Source organism: Carcharhinus amblyrhynchos, chromosome 26 (genome assembly GCF_965287045.1).
Source record: "Carcharhinus amblyrhynchos chromosome 26, sCarAmb.v2.hapA, whole genome shotgun sequence".
Classification (NCBI taxonomy): domain Eukaryota; kingdom Metazoa; phylum Chordata; class Chondrichthyes; order Carcharhiniformes; family Carcharhinidae; genus Carcharhinus; species Carcharhinus amblyrhynchos.
Genome location: NC_137349.1, coordinates 40724388 through 40744600, shown reverse-complemented (window position 1 = coordinate 40744600; position 20213 = coordinate 40724388). Strand labels below are relative to the sequence as shown.

Genomic DNA, 20213 nt, shown 5'->3' with positions numbered 1-20213 from the left:
CCCATGGTGATCCTATTTCCTGATCTGAGCCAAGATTCTTTCTTAGTACTGTTCTTGTGTCATTCTTTACTATCAGGGTTGCCCCTCTTCCAATGTTTTTAAAATGTGTGCCATGGAATATGTGTTTCTGAATAAGAATTGGTGCAGGCAAGCCAGCAATTATTGGTGCTGGTTCCAGCAACAGGAAATGTATCCAGCTGTAAAACCGCCTGCTAAATCCAAAGAAATTGATAGTTGATATGAAAGTGATGAAGCAGCATTGTGGTGACCCCAGTGTCATATGAGAAGTCAAAATAAAGATCACTTTGTAACCATGCCTACGCAATGATTAATCTGAATCATTTACTTGTATCTGTATGACTGGTTAATTTATCTTCTTATGAATGCGTTGAGTAGATAAGCCTTTAATTTTCCTTTGTTAATTCTTTTCTTTGCAAGGATTTTCTTCATTGATGCTCTATTACTGTTAAACTCTTCCTATCTCAATCTGCTTGTTTTTAACCCCGATCTCCACACTGCTTTTTGCCTTGACTTTTCAGTTTATATTTCTAAATCTCCTTTCATCTGATCTCTTTTCCCCCACTCCTCTTTTTAGTTTAAAGCCCGATCCACAGCCCTAGTTATATGTTTCACCAAGACAATGATCCCAGCCCAGTTTAAATGGAGCCCATCTCTTTCCCCAATACTGGTGCTAATGTTCCTTGAATCAAAATCCCTTTGTCCCACACAGTTTTTTTGAGCTGTGTTTTAATTCTGTAATGATGCATAGCTCACATAATCAAGAGATTACCTTTTTGAGGTTCTTCAATTTAATTTGGACCCTGTCTGCTCAAACTCTCTCAGCAGAACACTTTCTAGTTCCACATATGTCACTGGTTCCTATGTGGACCCCTTGCAACTGGATCCTCCCCCGCTGTCCTCCAGTTCAAGTTCGTCTCCAGCTGTGAGATGTTTTTAACCCTGACATCTGGTGGGCAACGCACCCTTTGGAAGTCCTAGTCATGGATGCAGGGAACAGTATCTATTTCCCTGACTACCCCATCCCTTATTGGTACCAGATTCCTTTTGAATGCCATGGTCAGTATGCCCATCAACCCTGGTCAATATTTATCTATTGTCCAACATCATTAAAAGTAGAGCGTTTGGGATTATCTCACTGGTTTCTTTGTTATTTGATGACTGTCAGAAGTCGTGCACAGATTTTCTGTCTGCCAAAAATGACCACACTTTAGAAATATTTTGGCTATAAAGAGCTTTGCCTTGTTCTAGGACGGTGAGTGGCACTAATCAATCCTTCCTTCAGCTAAATTTATTGCTCAGCTGATATTGAATTTTAGATTGATTATTTTTAGATTGTGATTATAGCAGAAAAGTAAATGCTATACTCAGATTAATGGATTTCCCCACCACCTCTTCCCCCCGCCCCTATCATTCTGATTCCAGATGCCTGGGAGAGCCGTTGGATTGAATCCAAGCATAAATCAGACTATGGCAAGTTCAAACTATCAGCTGGAAAATTTTATGGGGATGCGGAGAAAGACAAAGGTAGGTTGTACCTTACGTAATGTTTGAAGATGTAAGATGCTTTCTGCAGATCTGTTGAATTTCATTGCTAATCTCTGGGCTGATTTGATTTGGTCTCCTTAATTTTATTTCACATAAGTACCCCTAGATCCTCAGTAATAATACAGTAACTTGTATCCTGGCAATAGCCCTTCAAAAACAACTCCTAGCTTCTCTTATTTATGCAACTATAACTTTAAAGTTATAATTTTCTTCCCTGTTAGTGGTGACTTTTTTTTCTGTCCCCTCAATTTTCTGTTTTTTCTGAAGTAATTGCAACTGAGATACAGTTTCAGCTGAGTCCTGCTGTCCTTTGATGTTTGTTTGACGCTAGTGAGAGGAAATCGATCATCTATTTCATATCGGGTGGGGGTGGGGCTGGAGATTTGCAGCCAAGTCTGTTCCGCTTCTTGCCAGCATCCACATTGATGCACTTTGTAGCAAGGGTCACTTAATAACCAGAAACAGAAGTGCTGGTGTGGTATGGAGGGGAGGTGATGGTGGGGTTGTGTGTGATCTGGAGGGAGTGGGGCTATGGCATTGGGAGGGGGTGGACGTTGGTATGTGGGTGTGAACTTCTCAGCTAGTGTAGCTTCTATAATTAGTTCAGTGTTGGAGCTTCAGGACAAATGTTAGGAGCTGAAAGTGAAATGGATGGGAACAACAGGTTAGTCCCAGGCCTCTGTCAGTGCTGTCTTGTAAATAGCAATGGCTCAATAAATGACGGCATATTGTCTTTATTCTCCTCCTCCCTTCTAGAGATGGGATTTCAGTCACTTTGTCGAACAGCTGTCTGCAATATCAAGTATGGGATTTTCTTGTGCTCTGTGTATCTCCCTGATACCCTTGTTGAGAAATGGGTTGGGTGAGGGATTGTGTGTACACCCAGCCAGTTACTTGTAATGTCTTTGGCTTTGGTTCATATGGAAGATCACTTAAAATTCAGATGTCTTGTTTGGTTTGCATTATTTCTTACTGAAGTTCTGTTTTGCATACAGATTTGATTCTTATACTTCTGTGCAGACTCTTAAGGCAGTACTTTGATTCTTGCCTGCATACCTCCTGATCATTGAATTTTATTATGGTAGGGCTTTGTCAGTCAACCACCCGTGCAACTTCAGAACAGGAAGTTTTTAGAGGAACTGGGAAGTAATGAATGTATATTTGCATTTTTAATTCCTATAAATGGGCTGAACAGTTTCATATTATTAAACAGGTGGCTCCAACTGTCTTGTCCTTGTTATTTGTGAGCTTTGAAATTTAAAGTTTAAATTTAAACATGCCGTTTTGTTTGTAGTAATAGCTGTTTGCTGGCTGTATCCTATATGAACCTTTCTGTCCACTGTGCCAATATAGTGCAAGAGCATAAAAATGGGGATATCTGTACTGTATGCCAAACGTCTTTTGTTCATGCTCTTACCCTCATCTTTTTGCATGAAAAATTCTTAGATCTGTGTTTATAACTGCTTATGTGGACTTGTGACACAGTAATTACACCTTTCTGCCAGTGAGGGGGCTGCACTATCCAAACTATTGAGGAAATATTTAGGAAAAAGACAGAATTTATGACTTAAAAAATTACTGAGTTGAGTGTGCCACGCAGTCCAAATTATTCCAAACCCTTTTACCTATGGACTACATTTGGTCTAGTTTCCCTCGTGTGCGACGTCACAGCAGAGCATTTTGACATATCATTGGAGTTTGCAGCACTGCTTTAAACATCCTTATGATCCAGATTGTTTGAGAGAATTAAACTACTACGTAGCCTAATTATTGAAAACTGAGTCATGTGCTGTTTATACATTTGTTAGTTTGTTAGTTGAAGAATCACTAAAATGCAAATTGGCATGTGTTAGTGATTGAATTTTTTACGACTCGGCAATTCCACAAATAGGCTAAAGCAGCACGACTCTTTCATGTCATCTAAAGGGGATTCTGTACAATGTATCTGTTTACGGGCAATTTCCAACCAATATGGAAGCAAGGGGTGAATGAACGACAACAGAGGGAATATGGATTTGTAGAATGGTTACAGTAAATTTCAAGTAGCCCGAGGAAACAACATCCCTACATCCACTCAAGCAGATGTGAAATTCAAATTCAGTCAAGTAAAAAATCTGGAATTAAAAGCCATGAAACCATTGTCGATTGTCATAAAATCCCATATGGTTCACTAATGTTCTTGAGCGAAAGAATTCCTTATCTGGTCTGGCCTACGTGTGACACTCAAATACCCTGTGAAAATGAAGGACAGTTAGGAATGGACAATAAATGCTGACCCAGCTGCAATATTCACATCCCGTAAATTAATTTAAAAAAAAAACCTCTCTCTCATGAAAATGCATTCCAGCTCTTTAGTACTTAGAATCATAGAATCCCTACAGTGCAGAAAGAGGCCATTCGGCCCATCGAGTGTGCACCGACCACATTCCCACCCCCCACATATTTTACCCGCTAACCCCTCTAACCTAAGCATCCTAGTACATTAAGGGGCAATTTTAGCATGGCCAATCAACCTAACCCGCACATCTTTGGACTGTGGGAGGAAACCGGAGCACCCGGAGGAAACCCACGCAGACACGAGGAGAATGTGCAAACTCTACACAGACAGTGACCCAAGCCGGGAATCGTACCCGGGTCCCTGGAGCTGTGGAGCAGCAGTGCTAACCACTGTGCTAGCATTCTTCCTGTCATCTTTGCTTCTTTTGCCATTCACCTTGAATAAGTGTCCTCTCATTCTTGATCCCGCTCCAATGGGAGCGGTTTCTCTTCATCTACGCTGTCCGGATCCCTCATGATTTTAAACAATTCTATCAAGTTTCCTCTCATCCTTCCCTTCTCCAAAGGACAACTGCCCAGCTTCTCTAATCTAATCTCATAACTGAAATCTCTCATTCCCGCAACCATTTTCATCAACTTCTCTGCACGCTACAGGACAACTGATGGTCTTAATTTCTCCTTTGTAATAAGCTACTAATGCCGCTTAAAAAAAAAAGCCATGATGGAGAATTGTCTAGTGACTCAGCATGTTCATTCCATATGCAGTTAAGGTGTCCAAATCAGGAAGATCACAGATTCGATGCTGAATTCTGAACTTGCCTCAGCTCAGGGTGGTATTGAAAGAACTGTAGTTGGCCTCAGTACCACTGAGTTAGGAACAAAGTTAACTAAACTTCCCACTCCTGATTAATAACCCATGACTCTCATTGGAAGCAATGTACTTGACTCTAACAGCCTTCTGGAATGTATCAAAGCTGCTCCAGTTTTCAGTACAAGTATTACAGTGGTTCAAAAAGAGGGCTCACTTCTTCAAGGCCATGAGGAATGGGCAATAAATGCTGGCCTTACCATAAATGGAATTTTAAAAAGGATGTATGTTGGGTCATGAGGTTAGGCTTGGCTATTTTCTCCCATCCCCATCTCCAATTGAATGACTTATGAATATTCATGTCTGTTATTCATTTGGGGAAGGGAGGGAACAAGGTATCTGTAAACCCTAAGCAAAGTCACAACTTTCAAGAAAGAAAACAACTGTGAAGAATTCTCATTTAATTTTTAAAGCTTTAGGGGAGAGGGGGACTGGTGGTGTTGAGATGGCGGCGTGGGCTTGTTGGGCCGAAGGGCCTGTTTCCCGGGCTGATTTTGTTCTTTGTTCTTTGTAACACCAGGAATTTTTGATGAATTATTCCCATATCGTGTTTTGGTGTTCTCAAAGAAAGTGAAATTCATCAGAATAAAGGAACAGGAGGAGACGGTTCCATGTTTTGAGCCGGCTCCAGCATTCAATTATGTTGTGGTCGATCCGGATCGCAACTTCATTATGTGCCTTAGTTGGACATTCTTGATACCCTTGCAGAAATCTATTGATCTTCAACTTCATTCATATTATGCAGTTGTATACAAGCTTTTCTGTAGGTCTAACCTCCAAATACTGGTACATAAATTCCAAGGAACCCTATACAGTATCCTCATAATCAAAGGTCTTATTACATATCCAGCACAGCAAGTTCCAGTACTGCCAGTAACAAGCTAACAAAGCAGAAAATATAGAGGAGAAAAATCAAAAATAGGATGAGATATAAAATTGATGACCTAAGACACCTTAGGATCACTGGACTTGGATTCAGTAACTCCAGATTAGAACGTAAGAACATAAGAAATAGGAGCAGGAATAGGCCATCTAACCCTTCAAGCCTGCCCCGCCATTCAATAAGATCATGGCTGATCTGTCGTGGCTCAGTTCCACATTCCTGCCCTCTCCCCATAACCCTTAATCCCCTCTCTTATCAAAAACCCATCAACCCGCGTCTTAAAAATATTTAGCGAGGCAGCCTCCACCACTTCAACGGGTAGAGAATTCCAGAGATTCACCACCCTTTGAGTGAAGAAGTTCTTCCTCAACTCCGTTCTAAACCGCCCCCCCTTTATCTTGAGGCTGTGCCCCCTAGTCCTACTGTCCTTTCTGAGCGGGAAGAGTCTCTCCACCTCTATCCTATCCATCCCATTCATCATCTTATACGTCTCAATGAGATCTCCCCTCATCCTTCTAAACTCTAATGAGTACAAGCCTAGTTTATTCAGCCTCTCCTCATAGCTCAACCCCCTCAACTCCAGCATCAGCCTAGTAAACCTCCTCTGCACTCCCTCCAAGGCCAAAATATCCTTGCTTAAGTGTGGCGACCAAAACTGCACACAGTACTCCAGCTGCGGCCTCACCAATGCCCTATATAGCCGCAGCAAGACCTCCCTACTTTCATATTCAATCCCCCTCGCTATGAAGGCCAGCATCCCATTCGCCTTCCTGACCACCTGCTGCACCTGCAAGCTGGGTTTTTGCGACTCATGCACAAGGACCCCGAGGTCCCTCTGATTGAACATCAATACTGTGGGAATGGAAGCACATAGTGTAACTCAGTGCAGTAACCTGCTCACTGTGATGTATGGATGGAATAGAAGTAAGTCAAAGGCTCTTTCACCCTCTCCACCAAGTTGCTTTCATCTTCAGAGCTAATGTCTCAGGAACATGACAACACAAGAAATAAGAACAGAAGATGATCTTGTGGCCTGTTGAGCTGCCTCTGCCACTCAAGACAATTATGGCTGACCTTCGGCTTCAACTATATTTTCCCACCCACTCTCTGTGTCCCTTCGTTTCCTGAGACCAAAAATCTATCAATCCCAGCGTTAGAGAGACATGGTGGCACAGTGATTAACACTGCCTCACAGTGCCAGGGACCCAGGTTCAATTCCAGATCACTCTGTGTGGAGTATACACGTTCTGCCCGTGTCTGCATGGGATTCCTCCAGATGCTCCGGTTTCCTCCCACAGTTAGGTGTATTGGCCATGCTAAATTCTCCCTCAATATTCCCAAACAGGTGCTGGAGTGTGATGACAGGGGATTTTCACAGTAACTTCATTGCAGTGTTAATGTGAGCCTACTTGTGATACTAATAAAATATAAAAAATATATTCAACAATGGAACATCTGCTACCTTCTGGGGTAGAGAATTCTAAATAGTCATCACCCTTTCCTTGCAGTAATTTCTCCTCATGTCTGTTATTCATTTGCGGAAGGGAGGGAACAAGGTCCTAAAAGATCGGCCCCTTATCCTGAGACTGTGCTCCCATGTTTTAGATTTCCCAATCAGTGAAAATAATGGTGGTTACATTAAACTCTTCCCAGCTGACGTGGATCAGAAAGCCATTCATGGAGAATCTGAATATTATCTCATGTTTGGTGAGTTCACTGAGCCTAGGTGGTCAATGTCAAAGCACTTCATGGGAAGTTATATCAGATTATAAGTGGATTCAGGTGACATCACAGATTAGAAAAGAAAGCAGCCTCTAGATTATAATCAAATTGGGTGGCTGGTAGCCACCTAATTGTCAAGTAAGTTCTCCCGTTCCGCCTGCCATTGGAATCATAACGGGAGGGGTGTGGTCCATGGTCCGTTGACCTCAGGCAGGATTTTGGGGCAAGCTCAGCAGGAAAACCTCATCCACTCTCTATCTACATTATCAAGCCCCCTCAGAATTTTTTATGTCTCAATGAGAGAGTCTCTCATTCTTCTGACCTCCAGAGAATATGTATTCAGTCACTTGGCCTTTCACCATTGAACCACCTGCTCATCCCAGGAACCAGTTTAGTGAACTTATGCAGTATTGTCCCCAATGCAAGTATATCCTTTGTTGAATATGGAGACCAAAACTGCACACACTATTCCAGATGTGGGTCCAAAACTCTGCAACTGTAACATGTCAGTTGTCTGTTTCTCTGTGCCTGAATTATTGTGGCTGTTAGGTTAGACCTGTATTTGACCTGTATCCAGTGCTGTTATGTTTGTGTATGTGGCATTAACACACCTGATGTGGGTTTCTGCTGATAAATATCTGAGCAATGTCTTAAAAGTCCTTTGTGAATGGGTTGGTTGATTGTGTAAGAAGTCTGACAACACCAGGTTTAAGTCCAACCGATTTATTTGATAGTAAACTCGCACGCTTTCGGGGTTTGCCCCTTCGTCAGGCGAGTGGAGAGTTCTGGCCTCACAGAGCATATAACAGCTCTGAGGCCAGAACTCTCCATCCACCTGACGAAGAGGGGAACCTCGAAAGCCAGTGAGTGTACTATCAAATAAATCGGTTGGACTTAAACCTGGTGTTGTCAGACTTTTTACTGTGTTTACCCCAGTCCAACTCCACATCTTGATTGATTGTGAACAGAAGTACTCGGCTATAGAGCCGAAATATACACGAATGTGAGTTGAGCTTTTCTGTTCGCTCGTATTTGTCTCATCAAGATAATTTGAACTGACTGCACAGCGTTGTATCAGCCTGTCCTTTGTGTAATATCACTTGTACTAGTGCCCACCTATAATAATCATCTTGTTATTGCTTGTACTGGATGCACAACACTATACAATTCTGTCAAATTTGTAAGAGATTACAATATTTTCCAGGTATCCAGACCAGCCAGGATGCTAGATTTTACGCCCTTTCAGCAAGATTTGAGCCATTCAGCAATGAGGATAAAAGCTTGGTGATTCAGTTCACTGTGAAACATGAGCAGAAGATTGACTGCGGCGGTGGTTACATTAAACTCTTCCCAGCTGACACGGATCAGAAAGCCATTCATGGAGAATCTGAATATTATCTCATGTTTGGTGAGTTCACTGAGCCTAGGTGGTCAATGTCAAAGCACTTCATGGGAAGTTATATCAGATTATATGTGGACTCGGATGACATATCACAGATTAGAAAAGAAAGCAGCTTCTAGATTATAATCAGATTAGGTGGCTGGTAACCACCTAAGTGTCAAGTAAGTTCTCCCATGAGTTTCAGCCATCTGGTTGAAGTGCGGTCTAAGAGTTATCTGGCCTTTTCTGCTTTTTACCACAGTTCGTTTGGAAACCAAAAATTCAATGAATTCGCTGTGATTTCCGCTTCAGTGTCCATGAGACGTCTACACGTAATTTAATACTTCAAGTGATCTGCGTGAGGAACTGACTAGGCCCACATAGTGTACTATGTCATCAATACTGTACAATGTAAAGACAAAGCAATCTGTGTCACACTAGCATTCACTATGCACACAATCCATGTGTATTAATAAGTGAGCCGGGTACGTGGGGTCCCATGTCCTGTATATTATGTCTCAAACCATCCAAAAAGATTCTCCAAAAAGAAACATTTGAACCTGGTGCTTAATCACACTGTCAGGAAAGCCCTTGTCCTTTGCCTTAATAAATTATGTTAGAAATGTAGTCATAACTAGTGAAGGCATATTTATACACAGCAAGATGCCATAAGCAACAACTTGTTCTTTCTCTTTACAAATGCTTACAGATCTACTGCCATTTTCTTTTTTTTTATTATCAAGAATCAAACTGAACCTGAGTTGAAAAATGTTTGTTTTTATTGCATCCAAGGTCCCGATATTTGTGGATACTCAACAAAGAAAGTACATGTAATTATCAACTACAAAGGCAAAAACCATCTAATCAAGAAAGACATTAAATGCAAGGTGTGTATTAATAGTTTATATGGTACCTGTAACACAGGAAAACATGCTGGTGTGAAGTGATGTGGAATAAGGAAAATGAAAGCTGAGCCAGAGGAGATTAGGAGGGCTGGCCAAATGATTGGATGAGGACTTTGTTTTTTGGGTGAGCCTAAAAATTGTGCGAGATGAAGGGCGGGATTTTATGGTCTTGCTCGAGGGAGACCGGAAATTCCTGCCTGTGGTCAACGGATGTTTCTGTTGTTTGCTCCTCGCCTGCTCCGATTCCATGACAGGGAGGGTAGTAGAATTCCAGTGGAAGAATTTGAGGGAGGGAATTCCAGAAAGTGTGTGCTGGGAGACTGAAGGTGGGGGTGCAAATGAAAGGGGTGAAATGGGCAGAGGTTGGACTCTTGACAAATGGAGAGTTTGTAGGATTACAAATATTCAATGGCAAAAGAGTAAGTTTCCTTCACGTTTGTTCACATGCTGGAGAGCAATACCAATGGAAGCAAAAATTCCACCTAGGACTTGACCAAGAAACAATATGTGAACTGGGAAACAAGAGCATGGGAAATGTTCAGAAGGTTTCAGATGGGCAGCAATGGGAATGAATTCCAGTTTTATCTCTAATCTGCATTAAACAGACAGATACCAAATGGAAGAAATATCTTGACGCATTGAGAAAGACAAACTAAAAGAATACCGTGCCTGGATGATCCCATACTTTCATTTTAAAATCCTGTCTTTTCCCTTTATCTCTGCAGTCTTCCAATGGCAATTTTACATAAAATTCTTTGCAATTTTCCCTATTCTTACTAGAATGTAGAATGACTCACCCCTGTGGGAGAGAGATTATAAAGCACACACTTTGGTACAGTAATACTGTGTGATCAAGTTGTTTTGCTTGATCCTGTATAAGTGGGTTGATGATGTTGTAAGCACCATATTTTCTATTCTTTGCAGGACGATGAGCTGACCCATCTGTACACACTAATCATCAAACCTGATCAGACATATGTAGTTAAGATTGACAATGCAAAAGTGGAGTCGGGTAATCTGGAAGATGATTGGGATCTCCTGCCAGCGAAGAAGATCAAAGATCCTAAGGTGACGAAGCCAGAGGACTGGGATGACAGAGAGACAATTGATGATGAAGATGACAAAAAGCCAGAGGTGAGACCAAAGAACTATGACCAGCTGTTGCCTTGGTCTCCTTGAGATTGACTCTCCATTGGTCAAGTATTGTTATTGCAAGTAGCCTTTCAAAATTATTGCAGGAAAGTTTTCTATAGTACCAGAGCAAACTGCCACTGTTATACATGCTGACAAAGCCATTAAAAGGAGAGATGGAAACTTGAGAATCTCAGACTGATGGTGCATCTCCTACTGGCAGAACTAAGAGTAACAGAGAGGATCACTTGGTGTTAGTAAACTGTTAAGTTTGATGAAAAGTTATCAGCAGTGATTAATCTAATTTAAACAATAATCCAATCTGAAAAGCCTTAACTAGGAATAAACTGAGATAACCATGTCTGTGTGTTGGTGAGAGAGCTGATGAACAAGTTAATGAAGGACAGTGATCAAATTGAGGGGCCTGTTAACTATTCCAGTATGGGTGATAATTGTCTGATCTGATGTCTTGTTGAAGTTGTACAAGACATTGGTGAGGCCACACTTGGAATACTGTGTGCAATTCTGGTCACCCTATTATAGAAAGGATATTATTAAACTAGAAAGAGTGCAGAAAAGATTTATTAGGATGCTACCAGGACTTGGTAAGGAGAGGCTGGATAGATTGGTACTTCTTTCCTCTGGAGCGTAGGAGACTAAGGGGTGATTTTATAGAGGTTTATAAAATAACGAGGGGTGCATATCAGCTAGATAGTCAATATCTTTTCCCAAAGCTAGGGGAATCTAAAACTAGAGGGCATAAGTTCAAGGTGAGAGGAGAGAGATACAAAAGTGTCCAGAGGGGCAATTTTTTCAGAGGGTGGTGAGTATCTAGAACAAACTGCCAGAGAGAGTACTGGAGATGGGTACAATATTGTCTTTTAAAAAGCATTTAGATGGGTACAATGGGTATAGAGGGATATGGGCCAAATGCAGGCAATTGGAATGAGCTGAGGGGTTTTAAAACCAGAACTAGAGGGAACAGCCTCAAAATAAGAGGGGGGGAATGCAGTTTAGAACAGAGTTGAGGAACTACTTCTCTGAGGGTGGTGAATCTGTGGAATTCTCTGCCCATTGAAGTGGTGGAGGCTACCTCATTGAATATGTTTAAGTCTCAGGTAGATAGATATCTGATAGATAAGGGAATTAAGGGTTATGGGGAGCAGGTGGGAAAGTGGAATTGATCCACTTCAGATCAGCCATGATCTTATTGAATGGCGGGGCAGGCTCAAAGGGCTAGATGGTCTTCTCCTGCTCCTATTTCTTATGTTCTTAAAAAAGGGCGGTATGGACAAGTTGGGCCGAAGGGCCTGTTTCCATGCTGTAAACCTCTATGATGACAGCATTCTTCATCTCTACTAACAAATGCAGGATTGGGATAAACCTGAGAACATTCCAGACCCAGATGCCAAAAAACCAGAAGATTGGGATGAAGAAATGGATGGGGAGTGGGAGCCTCCAATGATCCCAAATCCAGACTACAAGGTATGGAAGTCAAATTGTTGGTGTTACATAGAATTTACAGCACAACTGGTCTGTGTGCCACAGGAGCCTTTTCCCATCCTCATTTAACCCTATTAGTTTCTTTTTGTTGTAATTATTTAGTTTTCCCTTCTTTGCCTCAACAACTTGATGTTAGCAAGTTCAACATATGGAATTCTAAGCTTTTTTTTTGAATTCACTTACGGGATGTGGGCTTTGGTAACTGGGCCAGCATTTATTGCCTTTCTCTGATTTGAGAGTCATCCACATTGCTGTGGATCTGTAGTGACATGTACGTCAGATTGGATAAGCGGGCAGATTCCCTTCTCTGAAGGAAAGGACATTAGTGAATAAGATGGGTTTTATGGCAATTGGCTGGTTTCATGGTCATCATTCGACTTTTAATTGCAGGTTTTTATTGAATGCAAATTTCACCATCTGTCTTAGTCGGTTTTGAACCCAAATCCTCAGATCTTGCCCTGGGTCTCTTGAATAATAGTCCATTAACACCACTGCCACTACCTTTAAATAGAAGCACAGGATAGAAAAGCCAAGAACCTCTTATAAACCCATATTAATAAGTTAGTTTGATAATCACTCGAATATTGTGCCCAATTCTGGGCACCAGGCTTTGGGGAGGGTGGGGGGGGGGGGGGGGGGGCGGTGTTACAGAAGAGTATGATTCAGGGGTGAGGGTAGAATCTGGGTTTTTTAAGCTTCTTAAAAAGAAGTTTCAGGGAGATTTGATAGAGTTGCTTAAAATCACAGAGTTTAGACAGACCAAGTTTAATGGCTTTCCGATGTTGAAGGGGAATAACTAGTAGACACAAGGTAAAGGTAATTGGCAAAAGAACCAGATGTAATATGAGGGGAGAAACTTGTTTTTATGTAATGAGTGGTTAGGATATTGCCTGTGGTGACTGATACAGATTCAGAAGCAAATTGGATAAATACTTGGAGAAAAAAATGTCAGGAATATGGAGAAAGATTGGAGTAGTGGGAATAATTGAATTGCCGTTTGAAAGAGATGATGGACTGAATGATCTCTTGTGCTGCACTATTCCATGTTTCTAATCACTTTCTGGGTAAAGAAGTTTCTTGTGTATGTCTTATTTACTGCCAGCAAAAGAAGGGAAATGGGGAAGGGATTTATTAATGAAGATCTTCTATTTATGGCCCCTAGTATTGGTCTCCCAACCAATGGAAATGTCTTCTCTACGTCTACCTTGTCACACCCGTCCATAATTTTAATACCTCTTTCTCAATAAAAGAGCCCTAGCCAGTTTGGTCTTGCCTAATACGCAGTTCTGCTATGTTCCTTCTCCACTGCCTTTATATCCTTTTTGTAATGAGACCAGAACTGTTCACAGGTGCCTGTACTTGGCTGTAAGTTAGGCAGCAGAGGTTAATGTCCATTCGTCCCAAATACAATGGCACACATTAGGACTTTAAACGCTTTCTCTATTGTGTAGTTGTATACAGTAACAGTATAAGCCTGTACAGTGGCTAGGTCTTATCCTGCTGTTAACCTTATACAGCATAACTCTAAAACTGAAAGATCGTATCAGAAATAAGATGTCCATTTTTGTTGGCTATGAATAAAATATTTAAGTCTGAATCATGTTGAATGCAGTTTCTTTGGGATTGTTAAGTAGAGTTTTATTGCCTTGCCCTCTTCATCCCTGTAACCAAATCTTTAATCATAGTCGGTTCAAGTAGGATATATATAACCGTATAAAGGCTTCGCTACTTTTGTTAAGGATCTTTGTTTTTCACGGCCCTAGGAAGTAGAATAGCACCTAACAGAATCTGACAGTACTTTGATTAATTAAAAAGGGTGGTTCCCCCTTTTTAATCCGTTTCACACACGTATTGACACCTTACTTTTACAGACCTGGGATGTTGTATGTTGCATTAAACATTGGCAGATCGGATGTTCTCTTTTAAACCTAGGGTGAATGGAAACCAAAACAAATAAAGAATCCCAACTACAAAGGTGCCTGGGTGCATCCAGAGATTGACAATCCTGAATATGCTCCTGACATTAACATCTACAGATTTCCGAATATTGGCGTGATTGGACTGGACCTGTGGCAGGTCAGTAATGGGCAGTGATACTGATCAGCTTTAGTACGGTTTGTGGCAATTTTTATATTGGGAGTACTTGGGATTGCAAACCTCCTCAAAAAAAACAGGTCTGGCCTTTGTTCTGGCAGTACATCTACAGAAATGCGGAACACACAATCTCAGTATCTTGGCTGTGTGACAGAAGGTTACAGGGAACTCCCATTAGCATCCTCGTTCCATCATTCCAGTTTGAATACTGAGTGCTGACAGTCTCAGTGATACTGATACGGAGTGAGATGCTATAATGGAATTTTCAGCAGAATGTAAATTTTATACAGATTCTATAATTCCCCTGGTTCAGGATGATGTCTTTACTGATGTTTACGTTAAATCCACCACTCCTGATGGCTGGATAGATGCAACGTAAGCCAAATAAACTAAAAATCCCAGGATTGTGCAATGGCAGCTGGTATTGTAATTTAGGTTTTTACAGTTACGTTTATCCTCTCAAGTAAGGAAGAAGGATAAAACTGTTTAAGATTTCAGCTATTAACCTAGTAACACTGTTACCTCTTGATTCTCAAGATTGAGGGTTTAAATTTCACTGCAGAAACTTTAACACATTTAGGGGGGTTGGTCTCTCATTTCAGTGTAGTGCCAAGGGAGTGCTGCACTGTTTTGGGTGAAATGTTAATTTGAGGTCCTGTCTGCCCTTTCAGGTGGATGTAAAAGATCTCTTGGCACTATTTGAAGAGGGCTGGAGAAGTCTCCTTGCCAACATCTATCACTCATCAAAACCTTTTATTTCATTAATTATATGGTCATTTATCGCTGTGTATGTGGGACTAGGCTTCACTTCAATTGGCTGCTATGTTATCTGTATTATAGAAGCAACCATGTTTCAAAACAAAAGTAGTTCATTGGTGTTTGGAGACCCTGAGATCATGAAAGCTGCTGTATAATTTTAAGTTCTTTATTTCTTTCAGTGTCCTCAGCCATGTGTGGGTATTGTGTGAGGGGGGGGAATTGAGTTTGCGTGTGTCTGCACAGAAGATTCAGAAAAGTGCTTCAGTGTTAAATGGTGCAATATATTTTAGCACTGGCTTAAAGAAAACTCACCAGATGAAATGTAAGAGTCCTCTGACTCAGCCCAATCCTGATGGATGTGAACCTATGGCACAACATGGTCAAATTTTTGACAATTTTACCCAGGTGGTAAGAATTGGTGTACATAAGAACATAAGAAGTAGGAGCAGGAGTAGGCCATCTAACCCCTCGAGCCTGCCCCGCCATTCAATAAGATCATGGCTGATCTGATAGTGCATCAGTTCCACTTACCCGCCTGCTCCCCATAACCCTTAATTCCCTGACTGGTCAGAAATCTATCTACTTGTGACTTAAACCAGGAGGTAGAAAAACTCACTGGTGCACTCGATGATTCTGAGCTGAAGTTTGGATTAATTTTGGACTGTGCTATTCCTAAACTGACCTTTTTACTTTCTGCAAACGGGGCTTACTCCAGTGGCCAAGAGCAGTGAGGATAGCACTGCCTTGTTGATCTTCCCCCTTAAAGATGTCAGCCTTGGCTTAGTGCTGGCACCAACACCTGAGTCGCAATCCAGAGACTTGACCATATAATCTCATCTGACACTTAAGTACTGAGGTGGTGCAGTGTCTGAGATGCTGTCGTTTGGATGAGTTGCTTCCAATTGCAGTTTCTTTAATAGATTTGAAGGCCAGATATCCATTATCTGGTTTATTGTTATTTTATATTCATAGTTGCTGTGGGTATAGTGCTGAATTCTAGGTTACCTGATTTGAAACGGTTTCAATGTCTCCTTGAAAAGTGACACAATGTAGCACTTTGTGACACTGTTACCACACGTTTATTGAAATTGCTTTGTAGGAAGATAGCACACTTGTTGTGTAGGGTAATAAGCAACCAGTTGAAGAACTTTATCCTAATTGTTTTACAGGTGAAATCTGGGACTATTTTTGACAACTTTCTCATCACCGATGATGAAAAATATGCAGAAGAGTTTGGCAGTAAGACATGGGGAAAGACCAAGGTGAGGTGGTTGTCTTTTCCCCATTCCACCCCAAATTCACAATCAGTTAATTAATTGTATTAATATTTTGGTTCTGCAGTACTTTGTCTTAAAGTGAAACACACTCATTTTGTGCTTACGATATTTAACATGCTAAATAATATTGATAGAGACCCAGTAATATATCCCGATTTGCTTTATAAATTGGATTGTATCATAGGGGTGGAAGAAAGGAAGATAAAACGTAATACAGGCCTTGACACTATCAAGTGTATTAATTACTATAAGCAATGACTTTTGTTTATCTGGATCTTTTCTCCTTTTGTTGGGTTGTCTGTCTGGTATTTTTATTTAATGATGGTGTAAATTCAAAAGCCAGTAGGACTGAATGAAGTGTGTCAGCTGAGCTTGGTCCTGTTCTTAACGGATTCTCATATGCCATCTTTCCAATTGGAGACAATATGGAATGATTTAAAACACTGTTATTTTTACCCCCACCCCTTCTGCACCTCCCCTAGAATTGCTGAGCCCAATTTCAATGTTGCTGTTGCAATCATAGACAAATTCGACATAGACATAGTTCTCTTTCCCTGCTTTTTTCACAAGTCATTTTAATATGTTTCTCCTTGATATTTATCCAACTCTCTTTGGAAGGCTACTGTTGAATCTATATCCACCACCTTACCAGGCAACTCATTGCAAATCCCAGCTACTCATTGCATGTCACTTCTGGCCTATCACTTTAAAGCCTTCTGATCATCAATCCTTCAGCCATTAGAAACTTTTACTCTGTTTAACCCCCCACCCCCCCATGATTTTAAACACCTATCAGTTATCCTCATTGCCTGCTCTGCTCTATTGCAAAGTTACTCCTGTTTCTTTAATGCCTTTAGCTTCTACTTTTTCAAGGGTGGGATTTTCTGGCTGTTCCCACCAGTGGGATCTTCTGGTCCTGCCAACAGCACACCCCCCACTGAGAGTTTCCTGGCAGCATGGGGTAGCTTCAGTGGGAAATCCCATTGACAGCATTGGGGGGGAGGGGGGGTGTATAGTTCTTGGAGTTTATCTTTTTTTTTAAACAGGTAGGTAACATTTTCAATTTAGTTTTCTGGGACTACTCCCATATCCAAGGAGGATTAAAAATTGTGATCAGAGCTTCTTCTACCTCCACCCAGTTTCTTTCAGCAACCTAGGATGCATTCTATCTGGACTGGGTGATTTGTTAAAATTAATGGTAACATATTCAGCGTCTCCAATCTTATTTATTTTTATCCTGTCCCATATCTCTATTCCCTCTTTCTCTACTGCAACTTTACATTAATCCTTTTCACTGAGTACTTTACATTTCTCTTCACCATTCTTTCCTCATTCATGCCCTGTGCTTCCATATGAAGAATTCCTTTCCTGGTCCCAAATTGCCCCAACCTCCTTTTACCAACCATTTAGTTTTCATGTTTACAAAATATTTGAGGGTTTCCTTTTATCTTACCTACTACCCTTTGCTTGGATCTGTCTTTGGTTGTGAAGTAGGCCTGGGATGTAGGAACACAGGAATTGTTAAATGAAATTAGACTGGTCACCCAATCAAACAAATAATTCCCCTTTAAACCTGTATCTACCTCATTTAGGTGCCTTAAAATATAACTCGTGGACCAAACTTAAAACCCATTTGGTTCACTAACTAAGGAAAACTGAGCTTTTGAAGAGGTAACCAAGAAGATAGATGAGGGCAGTGCAGTTGATGTTGTCTACATGGACTTTAGCAAGGCTTTTGACAAGATACTGCATGGTAGGTTGTTGCATAAAGTTAAATCTCACAGGATCCAGGGTGAAATATCTAAATGGATACGAAGTGTAGAGAATTGGAGGCCTGTGACCAGCGGTGTGCCTCAGGGATCAGTGCTGGGTCCACTGTTATTTATCATTTATATTAATGATTTGGATGAGAATGTAGGAGGCATGGTTAGTGAGTTTGCAGATGATACTAAGATTGGTGGCATAGTGGACAGTGAAGAAAGTTATCTCCAATTGTAATGGGATCTTGCCCAATTGGTTCATTAAATTTCAAGCAGACAGAAGAAATCTCACAAGATGTAGTCTCATCCACCTTTGTGCTAGAGGTTTAAATAATCAAATTCAAGATGTTTTATTCCCTTGTTTTTTTTTGTAACAAACTGAGTCATAAAACAAGTCTTCCATTCACTCTTAAAAATGATTTCCCTGCTTTCGTTGTAAAGACATTATTGTCTCAGTCAACTTCTGGACAATTTAAAATCTATACTCTGTGGTTGGTTAATTCTGTCACCTTAGCTCATTCCATAGTTTCAGATCAAGGCTTTCGCTCTGCCCTAAGGGCCTATAGCATACCACCAGCAACTTCTCTGTCAGCACCTATTAATTCTGCCCAAAGTGTTACTGCTCTTTTCTATATGTTTGCATTTGTGTCATGATATTGGAGTTATATATATGTTATCACACCATATTCTTCTGATTGATTTCTTCCAAAAATGTATATCCTTTTCCAATGAAGCCATTCCACTATGTCTCTGATACTAATGTCTCAGTCATTACCCCTGAAGGGCCTTTCAGGTCATGCTTTATTTGTTATTTTTGCATTAGTGTAACCACAGCTCTTTAACCTTTCCCATTTGCTAAATTTTTTTTTTGTTTTTCACCCAGCATTAAATTTATTGAACCTGTTTGGTTTTTTTTGTTGGCAAAGCTTTTGATTTCCTCCAAACCGTCTGAATGATCTCTTCCACCTATCTCAATCACCCCACATCGAATTTTAGACATATTCCTACCTTCTATATATTGTGCACGCAAACATCTTAATCCCCACCTCCTCCATCTTTGTTTAGGTTAAGTCCAGCTGGTTTGTATGTTCCGTGGTTTAAGGAATTGGAACCCTGATCCCCACACCATAATTGGCATAATTGGAACCCACACCAAAACCTTGGCCAAGCTTTAAACTGCATAATTACCCTCTGCTTCTTTCACTGACACACACTTGGAAAAAAAATCCTTATTGTTTGAATATTCTGTTGACTTTGTAATCGGTACTGAATTTTACTCCTTTCAAAGCATATCAATCTGAAATTCTTGCTTCAATTAAATAATTCTGTGTTAATGGGGAGACAGTCTGTAGGAGTGATGTTGTGGAGAAGGGATGAGCGCTACTCATATGTTACCCAATGTCCTTTTAATGCTTTTGTTTAGGACCCTGAGAAGAAGATGAAGGAAAAACTGGATGAGGAAGAAAGCAAACGTATAGCTGAGGAAGCGAAAAAGAAAGATGAGGAGGATGATGATGATGATGAAGAAGATGAGGAAGATGAAGAGAAGGAGGAAGAAGAGGAAAAGAAAGATGAAGAGGAGGAGGATGATGCATCAGATGATAAAACTGCAACAAAAGATGAATTGTGAAATCTGTATATTTTCAGTCATGCCCAATCATCAATGTTTTTCTGCGATTTAATCCTTTCACCAGTGTCTTCTCTTGGAGTTCCTAATTGAAATATCTCCTGCATATCAAATGCTATTGTTACAAACTTGGGCCTATCAGATTTCATACTAGAGTTTTCTTTTTGAGATGTACAATGTCACATGTTGCTGTCCTGGGAGAATCAGTCAAACTTGATCTGGGTTCTCCCTATTAGGAATTAATTTATTGAATCAATTTATTGTGCCACTGGTATCTTAACAGAGCCTATCAGTGGTTGCAGGTGATTCACCAGAACCTATTGCTTCACACCATACTAGGGTGAAATCTGGCTCATTGGGAGGCTGTTACTTGTCATTTCTCCCCTCAATCACCTCCTAAAACAAAAAGCTGTTGGCAGCTCTGTTTTGTTTATTTGTCAGGAAAGCAGAACATCTAAAC

At 40.8% G+C, this 20213-nt stretch overlaps 1 protein-coding gene across 1 annotated transcript in view; it reads left to right on the top strand.

Moving 5' to 3' along the window:
* The window catches only part of LOC145358686 (uncharacterized), a 116468-nt gene that overhangs the window by 8045 nt on the left and 88210 nt on the right, over nucleotides 1-20213 (top strand). The window contains exons 2-9 of the mRNA XM_080212908.1: nucleotides 1444-1545; nucleotides 8521-8724; nucleotides 9490-9584; nucleotides 10527-10736; nucleotides 12105-12218; nucleotides 14169-14312; nucleotides 16259-16351; nucleotides 19550-19753. Of these exons, the coding sequence (XP_080069034.1) occupies nucleotides 1444-1545; nucleotides 8521-8724; nucleotides 9490-9584; nucleotides 10527-10736; nucleotides 12105-12218; nucleotides 14169-14312; nucleotides 16259-16351; nucleotides 19550-19753 (1166 nt within the window). The remainder of the gene's footprint in view (nucleotides 1-1443; nucleotides 1546-8520; nucleotides 8725-9489; nucleotides 9585-10526; nucleotides 10737-12104; nucleotides 12219-14168; nucleotides 14313-16258; nucleotides 16352-19549; nucleotides 19754-20213) is intronic.